Source organism: Trachinotus anak, unplaced genomic scaffold (genome assembly GCF_046630095.1).
Source record: "Trachinotus anak isolate AG129_WGS33_773 ecotype Australia unplaced genomic scaffold, CSIRO_AGI_Tana_v1 ptg000021l, whole genome shotgun sequence".
Taxonomy (NCBI): Eukaryota; Metazoa; Chordata; class Actinopteri; order Carangiformes; family Carangidae; genus Trachinotus; species Trachinotus anak.
Genome location: NW_027273872.1, coordinates 5,592,526 through 5,611,689, shown reverse-complemented (window position 1 = coordinate 5,611,689; position 19,164 = coordinate 5,592,526). Strand labels below are relative to the sequence as shown.

Sequence of the window (19,164 nt, the reverse complement as noted above, 5' to 3'; positions counted from 1 at the left end):
TATGACCCCAGTGTCTCTAATATATGACCCCAGTGTTTCTGCTGTTAGAATGGCGTTTTTACAGGCTTTGGACAGTTTGATTAGCAGCAACATTGCTTTAAGAAAGCCAACCACTGTTTTAGTTTAGACAGATCCTGAACCTTGTGGCAGCAACGTCTTGGTGCTGGGTTGCATTGGATATTGTCCATTGGATAGAAAGAGACTGATACTCACCTATAATGTGTCATAACGTATTGTCTTCACTTACTTAGACTTATTTATACTGTCCTTTCATCAAAACTATAAATGACATCTCAATAAAAAAAAGTTTGGTTAAATGATACTTTCAAGTAGTGATATTATTGATCTAACAGCAGCGGGTGGTTTTCACATGTCTCAGAAATGTAATGTGATGACAATAAACTGCTATAAATGTTAAAATGACATTATAGCAATGGAATTAATACATTATTTAAGATTTGTTATAGGTGATTTAATGACAGAGGAAATTCTGTGAACAAGAAGTCTACTTAGTTTCTTTGAAGCATGTGTTTTCATGACAATGGCAAAACCAAACCGCACATGCAGTTATGTATGATGATTGACATCTCCACATAGGTGGTACACTTCACAGCCAACATGGTGAGAGACCAGTCAGATTGTTCTCAAATTGCTCCCTCCCTTTGCATTGTTCCCTCCCATTTCATATAATTACATTAGATTAATCATCTGGCAGTACAATCTAAATGAACTCTCGTCTCAAGTGGATCAACCTGAAGATGCTGATCACATTTTGCATTGCGCTCGTGTTCACTCTTGGACGTAAGTATCATATCCAGCTTCTGTTAATGTCACATTACGGTAAATTTATCGTGTATGACTTTAAATCATTTTTAAATAACTGGTCTTCATCTGATTTCTTTTTCAGGATGCAGAGCCGACCAGAACTTTTTGACTAAAACTGTTCATGTTGGGGAAGATGTGACTCTAACATGTAGCCGCCAGGGTTCAAAGATGGACGCAGGAACCTTATTTTGGGTCAGACTTCATGCTGGAAACTTGCCTGAAGTCTTAGGAGCCACTTATACTTTTGATAGTGCCAACTTTAATAAGACTCCTCGAATCACAGCAAAACAAGAGCCTGGAACATTTGTTCTTCATATAACTAAAACAGAGCTGAGTGATACTGCATTTTACTACTGTGAAAAACATGTGGAGCTACGAACAACATTTCTGAACATTACTTTTCTGAGAGTCAAAGGTAAGTGGAGAAATATTCACCTTCTTAATACCCAACATTCAATTAGCAGAGGTTAACTTTTGGAAACAAAAATATGTTTTTAATAGGAAGCATTTAGGGCACAATTTCATTAAATTTATAACCTTGAATAAGTATTCAAGTATGTTGCCCACATTCTATTTGTAATGCAATTTAAATTTAATGGAAAATAAGCAAATAGATTTTTTCTCATTTCCCAGGACCAGAACCTGATATCACTGCCATCATTCAGGTCCCTCCATCTGATCCAGTCCGTCCAGGAGACTCAGTGACTCTGCAGTGTTCAGTCCTCTTTGACTCTGAGAAGAAAACCTGTCCAGGAGATCACAGTGTGTACTGGTTCAGAGCCGGAGCAGATGAATCTCAGCCCAGTTTAATCTATGCTCATGGAAACAGTGGTGATCAATGTGAAGAGAGTCCTGAGGCTCAGTCGACACAGAAATGTGTCTACAACTTCTCCAAGAACGTCAGCTCCTCTGATGCTGGGACTCATTACTGTGCTGTGGCCACGTGTGGAGAGATATTATTTGGAAATGGAATGAAACTGGGAATTGAAGGTAACCACCTAATTGTCATGTCAATAACGACAATTTGTACATTTAATCTTTATTTGGAAGATAATTTAAATCTTTAAAGATCATTTTCAATCGAATATTTATCATATTAGCAAGATGCAACATTAGTGTTTGATATTTGGTTACTGTTCACAAATTTTTGTCATTTGTTCCTTTTCTTAATATTTCAGCAGCCAACATGGGGTCATTTGGCAATTCTCAAAAGGCAGTTTTCCTTCTACTGTTCACTGCTTTGGCTCTAAGTTTTATTGTTACAGCTTTACTAATTTACATCATCAAGAAAAACAAGTATACTTGTTTCAATGGTAATAAAACCTACTTTTGATTAAACTACAATTAATTTTCAGTATAGAATTAAATCCTTACATCCTTACGTCCTTGCTGATTGTTATTCATAGTTTTTAATGTCATAATGTAGATTCTTCTGCTGCGATGCAAACAAATGCTGCAACAACCGTGAGTCATCAACAAAGTCACAAGGTAAGTCATTGCAAATATAGCATTTTTTTTTAAAATAATAATAAGAATTATTATTATTATTATTTTATATCTTTATGTGCTGTCACATAATATTTTTCCACATATTTCTACAGACAGATGGAGACTCGTTGGTTTATTCTGTGCCAAGATTTACCAGGAAAGCTGGCCGTCGTCTAAGGAGTGATGGAAAAGCAGTCGAAGGAGAGAGTATTTACGCTGATGTGATTTTGGGATAGAAATAGCAACATACACACTCGAGATACGAATTGATGTTAATTTAATGATTATATCGACACCATGTGGGGATGTTAGAAGTATATCTTAAAGTTTTCCCTTGAGAGACAAATAATGTCACTTACACATTCAGACCAGATCTTTAATTTTCATTTTTCTTTACACTTCTAGATAAAAGTATATGATAGGCCCACAGAGGGACTTTTTGCAATTCTTATCTACCTGTTTCTTTTATATATGCTGTTTCTTTTTAACTCTTATGTGGAAAGTTTATATATTCAAGCTTGCATTGTCACAAAAGGACAAGTAACAACATTCTTGTACAAATAACTGACTGATGTGATTAAAGAATCAAGTCTTGTAAACCTAACCTACAGCCCCAAATGTTTAAGTAATAGATTGTCTCTGTAACTGAAATAAAGAAATGTCAGGTTTAAGCACAAACTAAAAATAACTTTAAAACATATAATTGTGTTAAAATTATCCCTGGAATCATAAATTAAAGAACTGCTTTGTGTAGATTTAAGAGCTATTTGAGGAAGAAACAGAATGGAAATGGAAGTTTACTGACAAATGCCACAACAATTTTAAGAAATATGTAAATATCCATTTTGGCTTTCATGAAAAAATTTCCACCAATTTTTCAAAACTTAAAACATTTATTTAAAAAATCAGTTTAATACTAATGACTATTTTCATTATCCTAAATTAATTGATTGTTTGAACAAAAACAATATTAAAAATTGGTAGAAAATTTCCCAAAACCAAATTCATACAGCTAGTTTTTGTCCCAGAAGAGACAGCAGGGTTGCGGGAAAAAGGATTGTGTCTCACAAAAGCTAAACTAAACCAATTAATGTGATTTGTTTGTTGCACATAGTTACCTATAACTGACCTATACAAGATCATTTGCTAACCATGGTAACACATATGCATATTAGAATGGGTGCCCCCCCCCCCCCCCCCAGTTCTCAGCAAATGAAAGTGGCTTGAAAGAGTGGTGCGCTTTTGTCCTACTTCAAACACGCAGCCATTTCCTTCCTGAAAGTGACTTGAAAAGTAACATTTTTTATGTAAGAGCGGCAATTTCCCCTCATCATCACTGTGATACAAGATATCCTGTCTATCAGTGTACCATCAGCGTTACACTCCCAACTAATTTGAGCTTTTAATGACCAGACACGATGGATAAGCTGTGGCACAGTGAAGAACAGCTTCTTAATTAGTGAAGTAAGTTTTGTTTGGGTATTAGCAACATCAGCAGCTGATATTTAGCAGGTAAACATTAAACCTGCTAAATATCAGCATTTTAGTATTGTCATTGGAAGCATGTTAGCATGCAATTGTTAGCATTTATCCTAAGCACTGAATAACACAGCTGCTGCAGACTCTTGGTCTTGTTTACTTGGGAATTTGTGTAAAACCGATGAGGCAGGATGAAAGTCACTAAAATGATTCTATTGTTAGTCACCGTTGACCCAAAATCACCTTGAACACTGATATAAAATTTGCTTTGTGGAATCAGCCAAAAGAAGCTGAACGACAGGTGTGAAAAGCAAAGCTATCATGGAGATAATGATATGCATAAGCAAATGGATAATAACGAGAGTTTTTTTATCTCAGTAAAACCAAGATTCCCTTGTAACAGCTTATAGAGACCAACTTCCAAGTAATGCTATAAAAAATGCTGAAGTTTTGCCTCCATTCGAACAAAACCACAGAACCTCAGAGGTCATAAACCTGCATGAGAAGAGTGACAGGAAATATTTCACAACTTTTGAAACCTCACTTTGGTGATAACCAAGTGTTAGCATTAGACAGTGTGACCGTCTTCACACTCTGAGAAGCCAACAATGATCCGAACACGAGACGTCAACATGATTCTTTTATGGATTATTCTTTTTCTTCTTCATCAAGGATGTAAGTGCTTACTCCCTCTGTCCAACCAATTTATTATGAGAGTTTTGCTGGAGGGCAAAATACATTTTTTGGAGTAATTTGTTATGTGTACTAAAGTAACACGGGCATCTTTACATTAACTCTTGTGTATATTAATTTATGTAATAAATGCTTTGTTTTCTCTTTAATACCAATTTTATATTTTTCTTTATTTTTTAACTCAGATGCACTGATTTCAGTGACAACAGTTCAGCTTGGTGAACCTGTCACCTTCACATGCTCTTACCCTCAATCAGAACACAGCAATATACGAGTCAAGTGGTACAAACAGAGTACTGGGGATACCCTCACATTAATTATTTCGCTGATGAAAAGTACTGCAAATCCTACATTTGAAGATGGGTTTCCTCCCTCACGATTTCATGTCAACCATACCACCACTGCAAGTGCTCTGACCATTCTTAGTGCAGTCCAAGAGGATGAGGCACTGTATCACTGTGCAGTCACTACCTGGAATAAGGATCAGTGGAGTGGCATGTATTTGTCTTTAAAAGGTAATACATGTGTCTGTAGAATCGCAAATATGTGTTTGTTCATCTTCAGCATCCATTTTGACCTTTTGACTCTTCCATTTTTTATTCCCCAAATCTGCTCAATAAATTACATGCTACAGACAATTTCTCAGCCATTTCCACTCTCTTGCATTTCATAGAAAACTCCCAAAGGATGTCAGACTACACTGTTGTTCAGTTGCCGACAGTGCCCGACCCAGTTCACCCAGGAGCCTCGGTGACTCTTCAGTGTTCAGTCCTCTCTCACTCAGAGAAGAACTCCTGTCCAGGTGATCACAGTGTGCACTGGTTTGGAGTCAGTTCAGATAAATCTCTTCCAAACATTATTTATGCTGACGGAAATAGACCTGATGAATGTGACAAGAAACCTGATGAACGTTCTCCGACGAAGAGCTGCGTTTACCGCTTCTCTAAGACCGTCAGCTCCTCTGATGCTGGGACTTACTACTGCGCTGTGGTCACATGTGGGGAGATTTTATTTGGAAATGGAACAAAAGTGGAGATTGAAGGTAACTGTATCAGTGTTATGTTTATGTAGTTCTCCAATTTTATACAGCGTGTTTATGGTTGTAAAAATCCTTATTTTACACTTTCATTTTGTTCATTCCAATCCACGACTTTTTCTGGTTGCACCATTTGTTCAAATGGAAGTATTTTAGATGTCTTGTGCATATTTTACACACATTCCTCCAAAATTCAAGCCGTCACATTTGCTATTTTGCTATCTTAATGAGGAGAAGGAAAGGAAATACAATTATGTGGGTTCAAACAATGGCTGTACACCAGTTTGAAATGACGAACCCACTGGCATGTCAGTGTGATTTAAGGGGATAATCAAGGAATTTGCACATTTAAGTAGAATAAAATCCTCTTAGGTGGAATTATGTTTTAATTCACTTTTACTTATAACCCAAATCTTGAATTGTTTGAACCTTTTTATGTTTCAGGAAGTGGATTGTGGTCATTTGGTGTTTTACAGCAGGACAACATAAGTCTGCTTCTGCTGTTTGCTATTCTGGCAATAAGTCTGGTTGTTATAGCTTTCTTAATTTACACCATCAAGAAAAGCAAGTGTGACTATTGCAACGGTAAAATAACTTGCCTCCCTATATCTCACATTATTTAGCTAATGCTAATTTCATTAGTTGTAACATATTTCCCACATAATCCTTAGTTATGTTATCGATTGATTATTATTTTTTAAATTGCAGCCACTGTCTCCCTTCAAGAAAATATTGCAAAAAGGAATTTTAAGGTAAGCTTAACTCATAAAAAAAACCATTATGCAATTTTGCATTTGCTATTTCATTTTTTGAATTCCATTTCCTCAGAGACGTGAGGACAGGTGGGTTTACTCAGCTGTCGTCTTTACCATGATGAAAACTTGCAGTGATGAAATGAGAGATGCAAAAGTGGAGGGCAGAGAGAGAATCTACGCTGCTGTCAAGGCTTTTGGGTTGGATTAGTGAGATAAATGGACTGAACTAAGTTAGTATCATATGTCATAGTTGATGTTGTTCTGTTTAAACCTAAAGGTTGTTGCTCTGCAGTCCTGCAATAAGTTCTTCATCACAAGGGTTATGATGTTATATTCTTATTGAAACTGTTTCAGCGAGGTGTTCACTCAACTGTATGATAATTTTGGTGGCTGAAATTTGTGGAGCTGTTGAACTGTATTACATTATGCAAAGAGGTGTCTCTGTTGTTTAGGCTTATCCTCACTGATGTGAATGGGAGGGACTAAACACCTGACGACATTATGCAATACAGTTCAACAGCATCTCAAATCGCAGCCTCTAAAATGATTATACAGTTGATTTAACACCTCTTTAACACGGAACAAAAATTTAATATTAACCTTCATGAAGGGATGATTCATTGCAGGACTGTTGTATTAGACTACATTAGTTTTAGCTAGATGCACCTTTTAAACTGACAACTCAGTATATATCTCCATTTGTCGTGTTGTTATGCTTAAAATGAGTTAGATTCAGTTTAACCAATGTTGGACAGAGTGAAGCTCTTCCCTTTACCTATCTATGACGCTGTCACATTAATGCTTAGCTGTCTACGTCTGTGTCGAATCACTAATGTCAGATTTTTCTGTCATAAAACTTGTTCCATTAACTATTTCAACGTCCATCCATTATGACCTTTTGACATTTCAATTTTGATTTTCCAACTCTGCTTAATAAATTGCTCCAGCTGACCTGTCATTGTGTCCACTCTTTTATTTTGTTCTACCAAAAGTGGTGGGTAAGTCATGTGGGTCGAAATGAATGTGTGATGTTATCATGTGATTTAAGTCGTTTGTTAGCAGTAAAAGTAAAAGTTATGGTGCTGGTTAAGCACTGAATGACAGGAAATAATGCTGCAATAAGGAAACAAAAAAGTTAGTAATAGGTCTGTTGCATTCATACACCTCTTTGTTTAGAGACCACAAGGCAGGAAGCCCTTATATTCAGTCTGTCAGTCAGTCTGTGTGTAGGTACACAACAGGTGTTAACGCTTAGACATCTCACCTTTCACCAGTTGCTGATGTTGTGTGACCAGACAACCTGTTATCTGTGACTTTGAAGCTAGACTGTCAATAAATAAATCATCATATATAACAAAACATTAAGAGCCATATTTAACTGTCCATTTACTGTGTTTTTCAAACCATTAATACTGATACATGATAATCAAACTGAAAGAAAAGAAACTCTCAATGCAACCGTCACTACCAACTGCTCCCGCAAAGAAGCCATGTTCACCAGAGAGAACTTCACACCATAATGGAGTCACCGCAGTGTGCGTGCAAAACAATGGGAAAGTGGCATTTTAGGTTCTGAACAGAGACATGCACAGACATGAGTCACAGTACAGCACTCCACTAGACTCCATCAAGTTCGAGTTGGATGCAAAAGTACAAACAAATGCAGTTTTATTCTATTTCTCACAGTAATAAAGTGACTTTAATAACAGCAAAATCAGCAATAAGATTTTCAGTAGATGTCAAACCAACATATTCAGTCACTGATGTAAAAAGAGTTTCAGCTTCACCTTTGCTCCTTTTCTCAGTTACCCACTCGTGCTTGTACAATCGAGTCATGTTCTTTCTCAGGCTGACATTTGTCATAGGATGAACCTCACATAAAGGAACTGCTTATGTACAGTGAAAGCAACATAGGCTGCATTATGCGTCATGGAGGCTTTACACAGTTAAAACTGTATAGTCTGTAGCGACACAAAAGGCATGAGGCCCAGTGCACCTGCGAAGATGAGCCAAGCTGAAGTCCACTGAGGAGAGTTGGGGTCTTTCGATTCACGTGCTCTGCCTCTGGAGAGGGTTAGTGCGAAGTGTGATAGTTTACTTTCACAGCGGAGTACACACACTCCTGTGGTGACTCTCTCCTCTTCTTCGCTCTTTTCTCTCTCCTTGTGGAGAAATTTAGTGCTACATAGTTTGCAGCATCTGCATCACCATCCTTCAAACGATAAGCGTGTATTAGTAACTCGTATTTTAGAGATTACTGGTGTAAAATCAAGACCAGTTAAATCGCCTCCAAGAGAGGAATTAATACTATAAGGTTTTGGTATCTAGCTACTGAGCACATTTTAACCAAAGTTAAGGGGTTTAAATGAAAATCAGGACACCAGTTTCCCTCTATGACACATACTGTTGAATCAAAAAGTAACTGTTAAACACTCAGATTTATTTGAATTGTATTTACCGGGTCAGTTGATTGATCCACTGTCAACTTGTCATGTCCAGGATTATGAGAGGATCCTGTCAATGAAAGCAAACCCTTTAGAAAGTGTGCATACTCCAGGCATGTTCTTACTGCTGTCACATCAGCGTGACTTCTACCGTCCGTCTGCTAAAGAGGATGGGTGAGAAAAATAAGACTCGGATTACGTTTTCAGTTACACATTCATTCCTGTAATGTACCTGTACCTCTTCTAATGTTGGCTATTAAGCATTCAGTTGGTTAGAGCTTGGTGCAGATTGCAGATTGTGACCCAGTTAAAGAGAGAGAGAGTCTTATATTATGTTATATGGGTTGAATTGTTAAGATCTGTGTGTTGTCGTTACCTCTGCCAAGTGATGTATGTTTTCACCCATGTCTGTTTTTGGTTGTCAGCAGAACTATGCAAAAATTGAACCGACTTGCACCAAACTTGGAGGAGAGATGGGGCCAGTGAAGCCTGTTTAATTTTGTGCCAGATTAGGATCATTTACCATGAATTTCAGTTTTTTTCTCTGAAGTCTGGTTTACGTTGTTTGACATTAGCCTTGGCAGAGGTCTGCACTACGAGTGCCCCTCCAGTTGGTTTGTCAGCAGGATTGCCCAAAAAGCTGGTAAATGTCTTTGTTTATGCAAATTTTACTGTAATTCTTTAATTTTATTACATTAATATCTAATTACAATGTTAAACATTTAATAAATTAAGGGTCTTCCACTAATTAAGTTAATGCCAATGGATATAAAACATGTCCACAGTTTCTTACCTCATGGCCGAAACTAATACATCACTACCTGAAAATACCAATTCAGTGGCTCGTAGGCACAAACAAAGAAAACTGAGAAATACATAAGGTACATTTGACGTTAGCCTGCCAGCAGAGCAATATCATGAATTTAAACTTATTCATCACTGATATGACCGATATGATATAAATAAAACCAACATTTTTATGTTGGATCCTTTACATAAAGAAATGCATAAAAAAAGAAATAGACTTTCAGTGAACCTACCTTTGCAATGTTCACAAGCTTTCCTTCGATTTAAGTAGTAAATAAGGACCGCAATCACAGTCACGCAGCAGGCCAGCAGTCCTCCAAGCACGATGTCAACTAGGTCCAGTTCTGGTGATAGTTTTAGAAGAAACACTTAAAACCTCTTTCATGCGTGTTAATGACTAATCATGACAGCAGCTACAAAATTATTTGATAACTCAAAACCAAATCATCGCCGTATTGCAGCACTGTCGGAATACTAAAGATTTCAAAAAGCATAATTTAATCTTAGTCAAAAGTAGCCATCTTTCTTTATAATCAAATAAATAAACCAACATGTTTATAAGAAAGCCATGAAAAGCACAATTTTAAGACTAACATGTAGGCTTAACACATCAGAATGCTCTGCTTTACCCGACTTAAAGATGCAATTTGAAAGGGACGTGAATATATTTCACAAAAAATACTATGTTAATTAAAATATGCAAAGCATTAAACATGGAATATAGATATTAGATGTACATTTTTACACGACAAGTTTAGGGTATCAAACTTGAAACCGCATGTGGCTCTTTCATCCCTCTTGTGCGGCTCCCTGTGGCTTTGGAAAATAAATAATGAGTATTTAATTTAGATTTATTTTATTTTAGTTCATTAGTATTTTAAATGTTATTCTAAATTTGAAGATTATGGTGATCTTGTAACATTAAAATAAAACATGTTTAATTTTTTTTCACTCAAAATATGTGTCACGCCGGCACGCAATTTATTGAGCTTTTCGACCCCCGGTAGGCTAACCATGGGTAAATCCAAGAAAAGAAACATTTTTTAAGAAAACAGAACATTTAATGCTACGTGGGCAGATTCATTTGCTTTCACTGCTGACGAGAACTCAAATAGACATTGAGTATTTTATTTGAAAGTAACCTTCAACCAAGCGTCTTTTTTTTCGAAGTTCACAATGTTTTTGTTGCATGCAGAAATAAAATTTTGTTTTCTCTGTAGCAGTTCATTGATTTCATAAATGTAACACACTATAGTTTTTTTTATACATAGCATAAAGGTAAAAAACTATATATACAGTGTTTTCTTAATTTTAGATGCCAAAAGCTGTTTGTGGCTCCTGGTGTTTTCTTTTCTGTGGGAAACAGGTCCAAATGGCTCTTTGAGTGTTTATGGTTGCCGACCCCTGATCTAGGAGGATATGAGCAGCTGGAACTGGTAACATTAATGCTTGATCAATGCATACACAACAACAACAACACCCTGGAACTGTAATAACTTAATGTAATGCAGCAATTTGTAATGTAATGAAGCTCATCTCTGCTTTCCCTACTTTGATATATGGTATCAGAATGTCTGTCATGAAAAATGCCCCTTGACTGCATTTGTATATCAAACACCATAATATTTCAATCAAGCTACATCTATATGAAATCTGATAAGTCTTAATGGTTAAGATGTATTTAAGATAAGAAGAATTTAAAACATACTTGTCTCCACATTAGTTCCTTCACCAAACAGGATCTGTCCACATGTGACCACAGCACAGTAGTAAGTCCCAGCATCAGAGGAGTTGTGTATAGTTTTGGACAAACTGTAGACACAGCTTCTTTCCTCTTGTTCTTCTCTCCTGCTGCTGTGATTGAAAACGATGCCTGGATGAAATCCTCCTGATCCAGCTCTGAACCAGTGCACACTGTGTTCACCTGGACACTGGACTCTGTTTCCTTTGTTCGTGGAGAGAAGTGAACACTGGAGAGTCATTGAGGCTCCCAGCTGGACCGATGCTGTCTCCGGACTTTGTTGGACATAGACATGTTTCTGCTGATTCCGATCTGCACAAGTCAGTAAGAAGGGACATCAAACAGGAATTAATGATCTAAAACATTTGTGTGACATAAAAAGTTGGTAAATTTAAGTTGATAAATGTCAAGGGCATAGACATGGAAAGTAAAAATTTTACCCTTCACAGCCAGGAAGATGCCAGTAACAAAGCGCGGTGAATACGCTGCTCCACTTTGACAGAAGTATGTTGCTTCATCCTCTTTGGTTACATTTCTGATGGTAAGAAGAGACTGAGACTTGTCCTCTGTGATATCGAAACGAGAGCTCATAAATTGTTCACTAAATGTTGATTTCTCATAAGCTCTTGTAACTACAGTTTGGACCATATATCCCAGAGCCTGTTTATACCAGTGAAAGACTTTGTCTTGTGTCTCAGAGAGTGGACATGGCAAAGTAACATTCCCACCAACTTCAACCGCAGTGAAAGACATGAGTTGAGGAACCTCTGCAGTTTGAATCAGAGCTGAAGAAAAGAGACAAACAAGAACAAAGTTATGAGACAACAAGACAAAAACAATGCAAAATGTCTGCCATCAAAGATGTCTATTTAACTAGTCACATTAGTTAAAAGTTGCACTTACACATTGTACTAAGAAGAATCAAAGCAGCCAGCCCTCCCATCATTGTGGTATAACACCATTCTCTTGTACTACTGATGCCTTCCTACCTAAATGAAGGTTTAGTCACACTATCATCAGAGTCAACAAAGTGGAAATCGTCCTGATTGGCTGACAGGCTGAAAATGCACTTCCCCCTAAAGCCACTTTCCCAAAGCCGTGATACAATTTCAATGACACATGTACATGTACTGTTGACGAGTTGATATTTTCAAAGCAAGTTTATTGTGACTAAAGTTTCAGTTTTTCTGTCTGTGATCCTCAGTTTTCAACAATTAATGTGTAATGATAATGTTAATGTGCTTCAATTCCATAATTTAACAACAACAGAAAGTGCAATGTAACTTACACTAAAGGCAAATAGTTTGTAGCTGTCGTCACGTCACATGTCGTATCTTTAACTTCCTGCGTTGGCGACGTCAGCCATGTAAAACAGGTTTGTTTACAACCTAATGAGTAATAACAAGTCTCCTCGCAAAGCTTTTTCTGTTACAGGGCTGTGTAATCTGCCTGATGTGAGGCAACTGTGCTGTAAACTTACTGTTGTCAGTCTGAGTTGGGGGTTGCAGGGGTGTGTAGAGCAGCAGTCCTGTCAACCGAATATTTTCCATCATTTAATTGTTTCAACGACGGAAAAATCTGAAGGCCGTCCATCATTGTGACAGATTAGGAGTTAGATGGCAAACTCTGTGGCACCACACTGACACACACCTTTTGCATATTTTAGAGTTCATCATGGAGATAACTGAATTCCCCTCTAAGCAATATGTCTTGCTGTCTAACACATTGAAGAGCACTTGACTGGAGGCCTTGGAGGTTGTCTGTCACCACTGCGGGTCACAGAGGGATACAGCTGTGTGTTAAACGAGTGCTTCCAGGATCAAGAAATCCTGCGTTCAGAGAGTCTTGCCGACTTCTGATCACTTCACCCCAACTTCAAAACTCTGGCTGAGGTGGTGCTGGTAATTCTAGTTTGCAATGAGGTAAAAGTGTGCGAGTTCATCCTTCAGAACAAAATCACAGCCATGAGAGGTCGTCAGTCTGAGGCAAAGAGGCAAAACCTAATGACAATCACTTCAAAACAGAATCTACTCTGTGTGGTGTTTGTTACGTTGTGTCTCATCAAGTGACGCACAGTCGGTGTCTCTGTTCATATTTCGTCTTCATGCCCATATGAATGCATGATCTGACTTGTTTTTGAAAATTAATTCTGTTGAATAGTCTACGTATCATTATCATTACCCTAAGATTAAATCTTCACTAACAGTTTTTTTTCCTTCTCTACTTGTGGGGGGGCAGCAGAAACAAGTTGTAGAGACATCATTACCTTTTAAGCTGATATGGAGAAATTGTTACACCATATTATATGTGTCTTTATAATTTTCTATATTTGTCCACTACAGCTTCCCCCAAATGCAGTTGAAATGTAACAAACATGAAGGAAACTTTGTGTTTCTTCATTTTAAGTTTGTTTAAAATACTGTTTCATAGGAGACCGGGGTGTACTGCTGTCTTTCTAGAGTCACAGCACTTGGTAATGACAGTTCCAAAAAAAAAAACAACAACAAAGGACTATGTATAAGCTGTACTGACAGGCATAGGCTGTGGTGGGCCATTTCTCTACCTTTTAGCGAGCAGCAGGGCTGTTTCCTCAGAGCAGACCTGATTATGTGCTTCAACAGGATATATAGTGAGGTTAGAGGTGCAGGAAGAAAGAGCTATAAGACACTACTTTAGACCGGACAGTTTGAGCTGAACTTGTCTGTATATGTGCTCATTTATGGTGTAAATCTTTGTCTTCAATCTCTATTTATGGGGATTTGTGTTTTTTGCTTTAACACCAAATGCATGTATTGATTCACTGCCCATCTCTCTTTCCCATCTAAGAAAGGAAGTTGAGCAGTCAACAGCACAAGGTGCAAGCTTCATCTGCGTTCACTTCTATTTATGCTGCTTTCCTATGTGATGTACACTAGAACAGGTCTGAAAGGAACATATTGGTTATTTGATCTCTTGCCAAAAGTGATTACGCACCTAGCTTGGCATCGTTTTTTTTTTGTGTTTTTTTTCATGGGCTTGTTTTGTCAAATCAGAATGCAGATATTTATAATAATAATGAAGACAGAAGTCAGTGCAGTGGCACATTAATGATATCAAACACAGATTTATTGCAACATTAAAATCAACACAAATATCCATTCTTATTCCCTCAACAAAGCAACATTAGCAAACACAAGTTAAGGCTTGAACATGCTTTTCTCTGAGTATTATGTTTTGTGTGTTTTCCTTTCTGTTACAAACCCATCCCCCTACATGCATTAGATCACCTGATCAGCTTTCTTTGCACTCAGGTCCAACACAAAGTATTGTTGAGATCTGAGACCTGTGCGCAAGTCTCTGCAAGGTGTGGTTATAACACCCGACTCTGCACTGGCCTGCAGAAATACTTTTGTGCCTCTTCAAAGAAACATAATTCCAGCCTTAAGTGTCGATAGACAAAGCATAAACAAAGTACAATCTCTTGCAAAGTTAACAGCATTTCCACACACTTTGTCCGTGCATTACAATGAGATGGATTTCTTACATATAACAAAGAACTGGACTTCTTGATATTCAGTCAATTTCATCAAACGGGAATCGTTGCTACTCTTCTTTCTTCTTTCCTCTTCTTTCTGTCTTTTGTGGAGAAATCCAGGGATAGAATAGTTCACAGCCTCTGTGTTACCACCCTAAAAATAATGATTGTTTGTTTTTTAACAAAGGTATTAAAGATGACACAAGGAGCTTCAAGATACAGTGTAGATTCAGATAATTTTTTTAAATATCGTATTTTCCGCACAATAGGACGCACTGGATTGTAAGGCGCACTGTCAATGAATGGTCTATTTTCGAACTTTTTTTCATATATAAAGCGCACCGGACTATAAGGCGCATTAAGCGAAACAAAACAGTCAGATAAGTCAGTCAAACTCTATTAAACGCGTTCACAATAACTCTCAACATTGTTCAAACGTTAATGAGCGTATTCACAATAACTCCCACCCTTGTTCATTTGTAACACATAAAAAATAAACACAGTCTGATACCACTAAATCAAACGTTAGCGTATTCACAATAACTCCTTATAGGTCCTTATACACACACACTGTAATATTATGGTGAAGCACAGTATGTATTACTCCGCGACGCTCCTGACTACGATAGCCGTAATGCTGCAAGCGGTGCTGCTTTGTAGTTTACCAAAGTCGTACTAAAACATTTTGACAGAGCGCCGTGAGCGCCGTGTACCACACAAAATCGCTTTGAGGTCAGTCAGCACAACCAGAATTAATCCATATATCCGGATTATAAGGCGCACTGTCGTTTTTTGAGAAAATTAAAGGCTTTTAAGTGCGCCTTATAGTCCAGAAAATACGGTAATGTGTAATTAAGGATCAACTGTGGCAGTGCAGACGAGTCTCTTTTACAGTGACTAGTGTAATCATGGTCAGAGTGGCCATTCATCGAGTAGTTAGCTTGATGTTTATGTCCGTGAGTTTTTAAAGGTAATGGCATAATTTCCTCAAAATACTAAATCCCACTTGGTGACATTCTTCTCATGCAGATAGATGACAAACTAATACACCTGATGCAGAGCTTTCTTTGTGTAACTAAATCCTCTAAATTGCCACACTGAGGGTCCTGGGATCACGACCAGATTTGAGGACTGAACCAAGAAATGGGCCTGAAAAGTCACATCATGAAACAATGGCTTTTGATTCAAGCCTTGAAATTAATACTGCCAATTCCCTGCACTGACGACACACTCAAAAGGTCTGAGATGTACAAGGTGTGTGACCACATCAACTTTGTTTAGACGTTATTTTCTGAACTGTAACCAGACTGGGGGCCAGTTTCCCAAAAGCAGTTTGCAAGCACTGCTTATACACAAATGGTGGCTGCATTACATCAATAACAATCATTCACAAATTATTATCCCAAATTGTAGATAAATGTGACAGTCCACCAGGGCTCATGTTTGCTCATGCATGGGTTGCATGAATGGGAAATTGAGACATTTTACTAAATGTGACACAGGTCCCTGGACTGAAACAAGGTTTTTTTCTGACGTCCTGGATCCAGAAAATCTATAATCATATTGGTTTTCTGTATTTTTGCTGTCGCACCAAACTTACCTTCAGTCTCTTGAGAAAATGAGGATGGCAATCACAATCACACAGAGAGCCAACAGAACGCTGAGCACAGTGACAGCTGGGCTCCATGAAGAAAAGTCCAAGTAGAAACCAGCTGCAGAAAATATCATATAATCAATAACAATCTATGCAATTTAAAACAATAACAATAATGATTTTGAATGATATTAAAAATAGTAGTTTAAGTGTGGCATTTCAGTTTATGGAATTTCAAAGGGTCAGTGTCAGAGAGAAATTAAATAGTGGAGATAAACAACTCAGAATAAGAAAAGCCCTTGTGGGTTTTTTTTTTTTTTGGTCATAAATCAAAACCTCAAAATGTAACAAACTTTTGATTGTTTCAGGTTTTCAGCTTTTATCTTCATGCACAGCATGTGGTGGAAACAATAATGGTACATGTTGGTGTTCAGTGGACTCAAAGCAACTTCTGCTTCATTATCCTTCCACAATATTTAATTAGAGGCAACATTTAGCAGATGAGTCAAGTTTAGCTTTATGTACTGTGATGAAAGAAATAATGTTTACAACGGACAGTTTGAGTAATATATTTATTGTTATCCTTCTTTTTTTCTCTTCCTGGTAAGTCTGACCAGTCTGGGGTATTGTTTACAACCTGCCTGACTGTCTGACTATTCATATCTCTTGCCTTGTCTGACCACTTTTATAGATGTTGTTACATCGCGATATCTCAGCGGTTACTCTGCTAAGTACCATGCTGTCCTTATTGACAGAACTGCAATTAAATAAACAGTATAATGAGACGTTTAAATGATTAAAGTATGTTTTTCATCAATGATTTAAATATAATTAATTATTATTTACAACAAATAAAATGTTATTTTATTAGAATTATGAATACGTACTTGTCTCCACTTTAGTTCCTTCACCAAACAGGATCTGTCCACATGTGACCACAGCACAGTAGTAAGTCCCAGCATCAGAGGAGTTGTGTATAGTTTTGGACAAACTGTAGACACAGCTTCTTTCCTCTTGTTCTTCTCTCCTGCTGCTGTGATTGAAAACGATGCCTGGATGAAATCCTCCTGATCCAGCTCTGAACCAGTGCACACTGTGTTCACCTGGACACTGGACTCTGTTTCCTTTGTTCGTGGAGAGAAGTGAACACTGGAGAGTCATTGAGGCTCCCAGCTGGACCGATGCTGTCTCCGTACTTTGTTTCACATAGACATGTTTCTGCTGATTCCGATCTGCACAAATCAGTTAAAAAGGACATCAAACAGGAATTAATGATCCAAAATATTTGTGTGACATAAAAAGTTGGTGATGAATGTCAAGGGCATAGACATGGAAAGTAACAAATTTTACCCTTCACAGCCAGGAAGATGCCAGTAACAAAGCGCGGTGAATACGCTGCTCCACTTTGACAGAAGTATGTTGCTTCATCCTCTTTGGTTACATTTCTGATGGTAAGAAGAGACTGAGACTTGTCCTCTGTGATATCGAAACGAGAGCTCATAAATTGTTCACTAAATGTTGATTTCTCATAAGCTCTTGTAACTACAGTTTGGACCATATATCCCAGAGCCTGTTTATACCAGTGAAAGACTTTGTCTTGTGTCTCAGAGAGTGGACATGGCAAAGTAACATTCCCACCAACTTCAACCGCAGTGAAAGACATGAGTTGAGGAACCTCTGCAGTTTGGATCACAGCTGAAGAAAAGAGACAAACAAGAACAAAGTTATGAGACAACAAGACAAAAACAATGTAAAATGTCTGCCATCAAAGATGTCTATTTAACTAGTCTCATTAGTTAAAAGTTGCACTTACACATTGTACTAAGAAGAATCAAAGCAGCCAGTCGTCCCATCATTGTGGTATAACACCATTCTCTTGTACTGCTGATGCCTTCCTACCTAAATGAAGGTTTAGTCACACTATCATCAGAGTCAACAAAGTGGAAATCGTCCTGATTGGCTGAAAGGCTGAAAATGCACTTCCCCCTAAAGCCACTTTCCCAAAGCCGTGATACAATTTCAATGACACATGTACATGTACTGTTGACGAGTTGATATTTTCAAAGCAAGTTTATTGTGACTAAAGTTTCAGTTTTTCTGTCTGTGATCCTCAGTTTTCAACAATTAATGTGTAATGATAATGTTAATGTGCTTCAATTCAGTAATTTAACAACAACAGAAAGTGCAATGTAACTTACACTTAAGTCAAATAGTTTGTAGTTGTCGTCACGTCACATGTCGTATCTTTATTTCAACACATTGAAGAGCACTTGACTGGAGGCCTTGGAGGTTGTCTGTCACCACTGTGGGTCATAGAGGGATACAGCTGTGTGTTAAACGAGTACTTCCAGGTTCAAGAAATCTCGCGTTCAGAGAGTCTATTTTGCAATGAGGTAACAGTGTGCGAGTTCGTCCTTCAGAACAAAATCACAGCCATGAGAGGTCGTCAGTCTGAGGCAAAGAGGCAAAACCTAATGACAATCACTTCAAAACAGAATCTACTTTGTGTGGTGTTTGTTACGTTGTGTCTCGTCAAGTGACGCACAGCCGTTGTCTCTGTTCATCTTTTGTCTTCATGCCCATATGACGGCATGATCTGACTTGTTTTTGAAAATTAATTCTATTGAATAGTCTACATATCATTATCATAACCCTAAGATTAAATGTGCAATAACAGTTATTTTCTTCTTCTCTACTTGTGGGGGGCAGCAGAAACAAGTTGTAGAGACATCATTACCTTTTAAGCTGATATGGAGAAATTGTTACACCATATTATATGTGTCTTTAT

The 19,164-nt window shown here is 37.6% G+C and overlaps 2 protein-coding genes across 7 annotated transcripts; one reads left to right on the top strand and one right to left on the bottom strand.

Moving 5' to 3' along the window:
• Positions 1–725: 725 nt before the first annotated feature.
• Positions 726–7,227, top strand: LOC139606129 (uncharacterized). The gene is made up of 11 exons (XM_071458151.1): positions 726–801; positions 908–1,017; positions 1,440–1,815; positions 2,004–2,138; positions 2,252–2,313; positions 2,427–2,520; positions 4,671–5,000; positions 5,159–5,527; positions 5,966–6,106; positions 6,230–6,273; positions 6,350–7,227. Exons 1-11 carry the CDS (start codon positions 726–728, stop codon positions 6,482–6,484), a joined length of 1,872 nt encoding a protein of 623 aa, XP_071314252.1. The 3' UTR covers positions 6,485–7,227.
• LOC139606245 (immunoglobulin kappa light chain-like) lies at positions 7,084–18,924 on the bottom strand. 6 transcript variants are annotated; one of them, XM_071458299.1, is made up of 6 exons: positions 12,172–13,730; positions 11,709–12,053; positions 11,236–11,580; positions 9,761–9,871; positions 8,735–8,790; positions 7,084–8,488 (listed from the first exon to the last, which is right to left on the bottom strand). In XM_071458299.1, exons 1-6 carry the CDS (start codon positions 12,212–12,214, stop codon positions 8,351–8,353), a joined length of 1,038 nt encoding a protein of 345 aa, XP_071314400.1. In that variant the 5' UTR covers positions 12,215–13,730; the 3' UTR covers positions 7,084–8,350. The 6 variants fall into 6 exon arrangements, with proteins under 6 accessions (XP_071314400.1, XP_071314401.1, XP_071314403.1 ...); XM_071458300.1 differs by lacking the exons at positions 11,236–11,580; positions 11,709–12,053; positions 12,172–13,730 and adding exons at positions 17,264–17,608; positions 17,727–18,071; positions 18,190–18,924 and having other exon boundaries at positions 7,087–8,488; XM_071458302.1 differs by lacking the exon at positions 7,084–8,488 and having other exon boundaries at positions 8,516–8,790.
• Between the last annotated feature and the right edge of the window lie 240 nt (positions 18,925–19,164).

Bases quoted from the DNA above. Each gene is read 5' to 3' on its own strand.
- LOC139606129 (XM_071458151.1), top strand. From the start codon at position 726: ATGAACTCTCGTCTCAAGTGGATCAACCTGAAGATGCTGATCACATTT. The intron at 1,018-1,439 runs GTCAGACTTCAT...ATAAGCAAATAG, and splicing joins ACGCAGGAACCTTATTTTGG to ATTTTTTCTCATTTCCCAGG. The intron at 1,816-2,003 runs GTAACCACCTAA...TTAATATTTCAG, and splicing joins AATGAAACTGGGAATTGAAG to CAGCCAACATGGGGTCATTT.
- LOC139606245 (XM_071458300.1), bottom strand. From the start codon at position 18,232: ATGATGGGACGACTGGCTGCTTTGATTCTTCTTAGTACAATGT. The intron at 9,872-17,263 runs GTACGTATTCAT...AACTATCACCAG, and splicing joins AGGAACTAAAGTGGAGACAA to AACTGGACCTAGTTGACATC. The intron at 8,489-8,734 runs GTAAATACAATT...TATCGTTTGAAG, and splicing joins TGGATCAATCAACTGACCCG to GATGGTGATGCAGATGCTGC.